Below are 9,610 nucleotides of genomic sequence, written 5' to 3'. Positions count from 1 at the left end.
TCAAGTCCCTGGCTTCCCTCGCTCTGCTCATTCTGCAAGAAATTTGGGCATACTATCACAAGATGTAAGAATGCTCTTAAAACTTGCCTGACCTGCAACTCAGTGAGAAACACTACTGCCTCATGCCCTCGAACTAATCATTCAGCACCTTCTAAGCAGAATCTTCAGAAGAAGGAGGGTAAGAAGCCTGTCAAAAGCCTTCTCCCAACCGCCGAAGACAGGCTTGAAAACTGCATGCAGGAGTGCTAAGCCGACATCATCAAACCGTTTAGCTGCTCCCCCAAAGACAAGCGTCCCTGGTGCTCATCCCCCTGCCCCTGCTAATCCCGTGCCTCCTCCTGGTACTCTTGATCGCACGGGAAGCACTGGCTCTGTCTCTCATGATCTGCCAAAGGAAGCTTATTTGTGGATCTTTCATCATACGGAGGCTGTATTGAGCAACCGCAATCTAGCTTGGGCTCTTCATCTGATACATCTCACTCTGAAGAGGATGACAGTCCAGATGATCCAGACGACGAAAGTGATGAGTTCATCGAATACTTCTCTAAGCGGTACAAGAAGCGTGCGAAAGCCAGGGCTAGAGGCCCTTTAATCCTCTAACCCCCACTCCCCCCCCCAATGGATATATTTTGCTGGAATGTAAGAGGAATAAATGATCCAGTAAAACGTCGTTGTTTCTGGAAGTGGATTCATAAATACAATCCTAGTTTTGGTTGTCTCGTTGAGACGCATGTACAGCAGTCAAACTCAGTTTCTATAATAAAGAACATCTTGCCCAATTGGTCTTTTGACGGTAACTATGAATTCTTTGATCTTGGAAAAATTTGGGTCGTCAGGAAGCCTTCTGTGCAAGTTAAAGTTATCGCCAAGTCCCTACAGATGATCACCTGCTATGTCAAACTTCCGTTTCAGCCAAGTGAGTTTGTAGTCTCTTTTATCTATGCCTCAAATTGTCGGAGGGAGAGAAAACTATTATGGAGTGAGCTTGAAACAACCTCTTGCTTGCCTCAGCTTTGCGGTCTTCCTTTGATTGTGAAGGGGGATTTTAATGAGATCATCAGTCCCTCGGAACACTCTCGTGCAGATCACACAACCTCTACCAGGGGTATGCGTGATTTTAAAGATTGTCTACAACAATGTTCCATTGCTGACCTTCACTACAGTGGAAATACCTTCACGTGGTCGAAGTCATCTTTCTAAGAAGCTGGATCGTGTTCCCTGCAATGATGAATGGTTGGAATGCTTCCCTGAGTCTATAGCTGTCTTTGGAAAACCTGGAATCTCAGACCACAACCCTTGCTGTACTTTCCTCGACCAGCTCAAGCCTCCTCAGAAACGGCCTTTCAGGTTCTTTTCTCACTTAAACCATCATCCGGATTTCCATAATCTCGTCGGAGCAGTCTGGAACTCCCTGCCCATCCTCGGCTCTAAGAAATTATGTGTGTCGAAAAAGCTGAAAGAAATGAAGGCTTTCATTCGAACCTTCAACAAGGAAATTTTTTCAGAGATAGAGAAGCGCGTTCAAGAAGCCTTTGACCATTTAACAGACTGCCAGCATGCCTCCTTCTCTGCTCCAACCTCCCTTATTGCTGCTGCCGAGAAATCAGCCCACGACAAATGGTACACCTTAGCCAAGGCTGAGGATAAATTCCTCATGCAAAGAACAAGAGTTCAATGGTCAGTTGATGGAGACGATGGTACTGCCTTCTTTCATCGATCTATCAGAGCAAGGCAGGCCCAAAACCATATCCACTTCCTGATTGGGGATGACGGTTGTGTAATTGACACCTTGGAGGGATAAAATACCATGCAGTCAATTACTTCCAGAACCTATTGGGAGGTGTCAACACGCTAACAACTTCGTCTCCTCCTGACATTGCGTCAATTATGCAAGTTAAATGCTCTGCTGAAGCGGTCACCTCTCTTGCAGCTCTGTTCTCTGACCTTGACATTGAGAAGGCTTTCTTATCCCTCCCTAAGAACAAGTCCCCGGGTCCTGACGGTTACCCAGCCGAATTCTTCACTGGAAATTGGAGGGTGGTTGGGCGTGATATGATAGCTGCTGTGAAGGAATTCTTGAGCACAGGTGAGTTGTTACAGCAATGGAATGCAACCCTCCTTATTCTGGTTCCTAAAAAGGCCAATGCAAACAAGATCACTGAGTTCAGACCCATCGCCTGCTGCAATACGGTGTACAAAGTGGCTTCGAAGTTGCTAGCCAACAGGCTGAAAGATCATCTCTCGATGCTAATTTCCACTTCTCAGTCAGCCTTTGTCCCCGGTCGCTTGCTGGTGGAAAATGTGCTCTTGGCTACGGAACTTGTCTCAGGGAACAACTGGAAAAAAATCACCAAGCGTTGCATGCTCAAGGTTGATCTCTAGAAGGCTTTTGATACCTTGGACTGGGATTTCGTTCTCTATACCCTGGAAGCGCATGAGTTCCCCTTAATTTTCCAGAACCAGATCAAGAAATGCCTAACTACTACACGCTTCTCTGTTGCCATAAATGGAGAACCTTGTGGCTACTTCAAAGGCACCAGAGGGCTTAGACAGGGCGACCCTCTTTCGCCATAACTCTTTGTCCTTGCTCTGGAAGTCTTTACTCAACAACTAAAGAGGAAATATATTGACGGGTCCATTGGCTTTCACCCCCAACACTTTCTCTCTCAAGGTTACTCACCTATCCTTTGCTGATGACTTGATGATATTTGCGGATGGAAAAGCTGATTCTGAAAGATGCATTGCTGATACAATGGAGGAGTTTGTGCTCTTTGGTCGGGTTTAAGGATGAACAAGTCAAAGACAGAGCTGTACACTGCTGGTCTGAACAACGCTGAAACCTTGGAGATCTCCCGGCTTGGGTTTACTATGGGATCAATGCCTATCCGATACCTGGGTCTCCAGCTGATGTACAGAAAGCTAAGGCTCACTGACTACAGGCCGCTAATCGATAGGATATCATCAAACTTCAACACCTGGTCGGCTAAAGCCCTGTCGTTTGCAGGGAGAAGACAGCTCCTGTCCTCTGTGATCTATGGATCCATCAACTTCTGGACTACAGCTTTTATCCTCCCTAAAAACTGTATTAAAAAGGTGGAATCTCTGTGCTCTCAGTTTCTTTGGGGTGGCACTGAAACGAAGAAAAACATTGCTAAAGTGGCCTGGAAGACTGTAACTCTCCCCAAGAGTGAAGGAGGTCTTGGACTCCGTGATATTTGTCGTTGGAATAAAACTTTCTACCTCAAGCTGATTTGGAGGCTATTCGCAACTAAGGTGAAGGAGTACAGAATCAAAGGTGAAAACTTCTGGGCTATGGATGTCACCAAATGCATATCTTCTTCATGGCGTTCTCTCCTCTCCCTGCGAGGGCTTGGTGCTCGTTTCCTGAAGGCAAAAATGGGTAACGGTCAGCAGTTAAGCTTCTGGTATGATCAGTGGACGCCTCTTGGACCCCTTATCAATCGATTTGGTACGGTAGGCCCGAGAGAATTGCAGATTTCCGTGCTAGCTTCTGTTGCGCAGGCCTGCAATAATGATGGTTGGCTTCTCAGAGGAGCCCGGTCTCCGGCTGCAGAAGAACTCTATACGTACCATACCACAATTCCTCTCCCTTCGCTGAGTACTATAGATGACACCTTTGTGTGGGAGATAGATGGCAATGAATCGCAACAATTTTCCACGAGTAAAACTTGGAGTATGGTGAGAAACAGAGCTTTGGAACAGAGATGGACTCAAAACATTTGGTTCAAAGGCCACATTCTTAGGCATGCTTTCACTGCCTGGGTGGCTCACCAGGATCGATTACCTACAAGATCACGACTAGTAGATTGGGGTATGAATATCCCCTCTCCTTGTTGCTGTCTCTGTAGCATTGAAATCGAAAGCACAGACCACCTTTTCCTTTAGTGTGAGATTACCGAAGAGGTTTGGGGATATGTGTTATTCCGACTTGGATACTCCTTCAGAGGATTCCACACCTGGACTGCTTTCTCTGAATGGATGGGAATAAGAAATTCGGTAGTGAGTTTAACGCTCAAGCGTGCTGTTGCTCAGGCCACCATATCAAGCTTATGGACAGAGAGAAACAAGAGATTGCATGATGGAGTCTCACAAACGCCAGCGATAATCTTCAAGAGAATTGATCGTATCATCAGAGACGCGATCCTCGGCAGAAGGAACACAGATCTATTCCAGCCTTTGATGCAGGAATGGCTCAGATATGAGTAGCTTTCTAGATTCTTAAAAGTTTTGTTGCTAGCTTAGCCTTGTTTATTTTTTGTCAAGGTTAACTTAGCAGTCTTTTTGCCTTTTGTAAATGTACAAACCCTTCTCATATTTATATGAAATTCACATTTTGGCAAAAAAAAAAAAAAATTCCCTTTTTCTTAAAATTATTGTTTTGCTTTACGCAAACCAATCTTTGGCCACATAATTCAAATGGTAATAATAGCACGAAATCACGTCAAATCTTTACACTGGTTATTATATAACTAGGGTTACATGAATAGTTAGCTAACTAAGGTATAAGGCTTTGAATGTTTAAAGTTTAGAATGTAAGTTCTTGCTCCATTTTATCAGAAATTTAGTTCCCTAAAGATAGTTTTGAAACCAATATTCAAATGAAAACAACAAAAAAACTTATGTTGCATGGGTCTCGTCCTCAAAACCTCTTTTCACCGAGACTATTTTCCTTTCTTTTTTTTCTCATATTAAAAAGTTCAAAACTAAAAAGCCATGTTGAAAACTATTGAAATTCAAAGCCTGAAACAGATAGGTAAGGTTAGTCACTGAGTTGTTGTTCAATACTATAAGAATAACGCAATGTATATATCGAGAATAAAGGAGATGGAAACGTTTCACCAACTTATAGAAAAGATGTATGTTTTGTGATAAATTCACCAACTTTCCTCCCTTTGAATATAGTACATATTAAACCCACGTGTTTCTCTAAAGACAGCGCCAAAATAAAGTGAAAAGCATCATGTGGTTAATTGTGTGTAAAAGTTCTGTATAAATAGGGCATTCCACCACTTACTTTTTCAGCACGGAAGCGAAGATCCCTTAAGCAAAGAAAAACCAACTTTGTCTCTTAGAATCAAGAAAACTCAACGGTAATTTTCTTATGAGTTTTGAATGTTTTCTTTTGTTATAATTGAAAATCTAACTAAAAAAGTTTGGTTAACATTTGTAAATGTATTTTTGGATTTGCACCAAAGGAAAGAAGAATGGGTTCAGACAGTACTCCCCAACTTCCAGTGATCTATCTCTCGGACCAAACCCTAAAACCAGGAAGTGAGAAGTGGGTTGAAGTGAGGAGTGATGTCCGTAAAGCTCTTGAAGACTACGGAGCCTTCGAGGTGTCATATGATAGAGTGTCAGAGGAGCTAAAGCAGTCGGTTTTGGAAGCCATGAAAGAGCTTTTCGAGTTACCAGTTGAGGCTAAACGGAGGAACGTGTCTCCAAAACCCTACACTGGATACTCGACTCATAATGGTCTCTCCGAGAGTTTGGGGATCCAGGATCCCGAGGTTTTGGAGAAAGTTAACGAATTTACTCAACTGCTACGCCCTGATTGTGAGGGTAACAAGAGTATCAGGTAAGGTTATGTTATGTGAACAGCACGATATTGCTTAATGTGCAAGAAATCGCTAAGCGGTAATTATGTGATTTAAATGAGATTAGTGCATAGGCACCATACCATCTAGACCGATATTTTTAACAATCAACAGAGAAAATCGTTTCATAGTGTATGTCTGATTTGTGCATAAACTCCGTAGGCCAATTTTAAAACACAATTATTGCTTCACAAAGTAACTTGTTCGTAAACCCCTGTTGATTTCTTTATCAAATATATTGTTCGTAAGTTATTGTTAATTGCTTCTATTTAAAACAAGAATATTTGTTTCTTACATAATACGTTCACGCGTTTTGGTTTTGTTTTGTTCTTCTCTTTTTTATTAAAATGTTAATTTAAAGAAATTTCTTTTTGTTGAAAACAGCGAAACAATCCAGAAGTTTTCAGAGAAGCTAGCAGAATTGGATGTAATGGTGAGAAGAATGGTTATGGAGAGCTTTGGGATAGAGAAGTACTTTGATGAACACCTCAAGTCAACGAATTACCGTCTGCGACTGATGAAGTATATAGCACCTCCTGATGTTGATACTAATGTTGCAGCGGGTGCTAATGATGCTGGTGATGGTGCTAATGATGCTGGTGCTAGGGATAATGCCAATGTTGTTGCTGATACTAGTGATATTGCTAGTGGTATTGCTAATGTTCATATTAATGATGACGCCAATATTGGTGCTAAGGCTAATGGCGACATTGGTGCTGATGTTGATGTTAAAACTAGTGATTTTGCTAGTGTTGAGTCTAAAGCCGACGTTAGTACCAATGTTAATGCTAATGCTGATGCCAATGCTAATACTGGTACTCTCAGTAGTGCTGGTGTTGGTGATAGTGTTACAGCTAATGGTGGTGCTGATGATGAGGAGAAAAAATTGGGTTTACCTTCTCATACTGATAAAAATCTTTTCACTGTGCTTTATCAATATGAGATTGAAGGTTTGGAGGTGTTAAACAAAGATGAAAAGTGGATCAGACTGAAACCATCTCGTAACTCTTTCGTTGTTATGGCTGGAGATTCTGTATATGTAAGTTAACTTCTTCTTTCTTTTTATGAGATGACATACACACGTAAAATATTAACCGCTCCTCAATATATTCCTGATTTTATAACATAAATATTTCATAATTTACTTTTATATTCTTTTCCTTTTAGTGAAAACTAAGAATTTTTACTTTTATATTCTAAAACCTAAACCCAAACGAAATTGTTTTTACTGTTTCATAGTATTATTTCAAACTATGAAAATTGAGAGACTATATATATATACTGATATGTGATAGTTACAAAAGTAAATCCACCATATAACTTTTGACGTTTTTTTAATTTGCTGCGTAAACGTTGATGATCTGTGATCTCTTCTTTTTTTGGTAAGTATGATTTGTGATCTCTTCAAAAGTTATAAGGTTTTTGACATGGTTGTGCATGATTACATAGGCTATCTACCAGAACTAAATTGAGACAGAAAACGTGTTGGAATAATAGAAAGTAGGGCCCATCTTTTAAAATTACAAGTCGAGGAAGAAAAAACTAAAAGAAAAAAAAAACTAGCGGGGAAAAAGAAAAAGATGATTTCAATTCACTTTCCACTAAGGTGACCAACCAATTCCTCTCTCTACAAACTAATATGTCTTATGATTCTATTTGCTCTTGTTCACTCTCACTAGTCACGAGTGTTAGGGGACTAACCAAATCTTATAGCAACTGATGTTTTATTTGCTCTTATCACTTTCACTACAAGCGCATGTCTTGGCTTACATCATGTGTTTGTTTACATCATGACCTTGCTCTTAACAAAAAAAAAAGTAACAGTGATTTACTTGGTGATGTTTTTGTCTTTTTGTTTGCAGGCACTTATGAATGGTAGACTATTTCGTCCTTTTCATCCAGTGAGAGTAACAGAGAAAAAGAAACAAGATATTCAATAGCATTGTTCTCGACTCCAAACGCAGGCTACATCATAGAACCACCAAAAGAACTTGTGGACGAGAAGCATCCACGAGTCTTCAAGCCATTCACTTATGTTGACTTGATGAGTTTCTATCACACTGAGGCTGGTTGTAGAGCTCGTTCTACTCTTCATGCTTATTGTGCCGTCTCTGAAGCATGAGCTTGGTTACGGGAGTTTCAAGAATGTTTTGATAGTTTTAAGATTCAACTAATATCAAGAACTATGTTGTACTACTAAATAAGGGGTTTTGATTAGTTGAGTTATGTTTGTGTGATAAGCAGTGATGTGCGTCTTTCTATTATATGAAAGTCAATAAAGTACATGTGCCACATGCACATGTCAATAATGTAATAAAATTATTGTTTATTGTCGTGGCACGACTTAATAGCTTTGGCGCCTTGTACAATTCCCAGATTCATTAGCAGCGAGAGTATTTCGAGGAAGATATTACCGCCTGAGTTCGCCTTTACGAATTGGGGCAGTGGATAGACCATCTAATGTGTGGACAAGTATTATAGCGGCGAGAAACCTACTACTATTGGGAATCAGAAATAAAGTGCATTCTGGATATGAAATTAATGTTTGGCAGGATCCAATGATTCCATCGACCCCAACAAGGTCGGCTAGGCCAGAGCCCCAGTAGTTAATCGAAAGATGACCGTAAGTTGTCTTATTAATCTTGAGTTAAAGGAGTAGGATACGAAATTACTGGAACAGTATGTTGATCAAGAGGATATACCGTTGATTCAGAGTTTGGCCATCAGCCATAATCATCGACGGGATACTTTTTGCTGGAACTACACCAAAAATGATCAATATACTGTCAAATCTGGATATTGGACAGCTACAAATATTATGAAAGATGATGAGGAAAATGAAATTCAAGAGTCCAGTATAACCAAGCATCAAACCTTTTCTTGGAAAGTGAAGGAGCCACAAAAGATTTGCCATCTTATATGGCAATTGATACCAGGACAGGTAGCGGTCACAAGGAATTTGGTACGTCGGAATATGCGGTGAGATAACTACTGCCCAAGATGTGGAGAGCCAGAAGAAACTGTTACTCATGCGATTTTCGAATGTCCACCGGCCTTACAAGTATGGGCATTATCATCAACACCGTCAAGCTCTCAAACTTTCTCATTCTCAAGTATCTACGCTAATATGGATTATCTCTTTTGGAGGAAGAATAGCATTATGGAACCGGAAGAGGATAGGGATCCTTATCCTTGGATAATCTGGTACATTTGGAAGGATATGAATGATAAGCTATTCAGAGGTATAGATAGGGATCCATTGGAGCTTGTCAGGTATGCAGAGAGTGAGTGCCAAGCTTGGTACAATGCAAAGGATATTATACCTGCTCCTCCACAAACGCAAACTGTTGAAGAAACACAAGCCTTACGCTTGGAAAATATTTGTATGGTGGATGGCTCTTGGACCGCCACTAATCAATTCAGTGGAATTGGATGGGTCTATAAGGATAGCATGGGGAAGATCCAACTTTCAGAGACACAGAACTTACAGAGGCGGGAGACATTAGTACATTCGGAACTGAAAGCGCTGAAATGGGCAATGGAGAGCATGCTACAACATTCGACCTGCCAGAGATTTGGGACAGATTGCAAGGACCTGATTGCAATGGTCGCGAATCTACAAGCTTGGCCAAACTTCTCAACTGAGCTGGAAGTCATCCAAATTCTCCAGGTGTGTTTTCCGGAATTTAGGATCATCTATATCCCAAGGGCACAACTGAAATTGCTGATTCACTAGTTAAGAATGCTCGTTCATTTCATAGATCTCTTTATTTTATTGGTTGTTTTATTCCGGTGTGGTTATCTTGACCATCTCAAATTTGAGTAATAATAAAAAAAAAACTATGAAATGTTGCTTTCATGAAGATTTACTATGCTCATTTTATAAAAATTGATAGCGTCATGGAATTTAATCGAGGGTGGCCCCGCTTTCCTTTGGATTTGCTGGGTACCAAAATGCCATAACTGAATTGGCTAGATTATAAGTGGGTCAATTT

General features: G+C 40.8%; 1 protein-coding gene and 1 pseudogene across 1 annotated transcript; both read left to right on the top strand.

Annotated features, from left to right (window-relative positions):
* Nucleotides 1–1,048: 1,048 nt before the first annotated feature.
* On the top strand, nucleotides 1,049–2,382 carry LOC106323963. Its single transcript, XM_013761998.1, has 2 exons — nucleotides 1,049–1,697; nucleotides 1,814–2,382. Exons 1-2 carry the CDS (start codon nucleotides 1,049–1,051, stop codon nucleotides 2,380–2,382), a joined length of 1,218 nt encoding a protein of 405 aa, XP_013617452.1.
* A 2,667-nt stretch (nucleotides 2,383–5,049) lies between these two features.
* On the top strand, nucleotides 5,050–7,958 carry LOC106325718 (annotated as a pseudogene).
* The last annotated feature ends 1,652 nt before the right edge of the window (nucleotides 7,959–9,610 follow it).

The sequence above is a fragment of the Brassica oleracea genome, chromosome C2 (genome assembly GCF_000695525.1).
Source record: "Brassica oleracea var. oleracea cultivar TO1000 chromosome C2, BOL, whole genome shotgun sequence".
Lineage (NCBI taxonomy): Eukaryota > Viridiplantae > Streptophyta > Magnoliopsida > Brassicales > Brassicaceae > Brassica > Brassica oleracea.
Note: the sequence above shows the minus strand (reverse complement) of the source record. Positions and strands in the feature narration are given on the sequence as shown.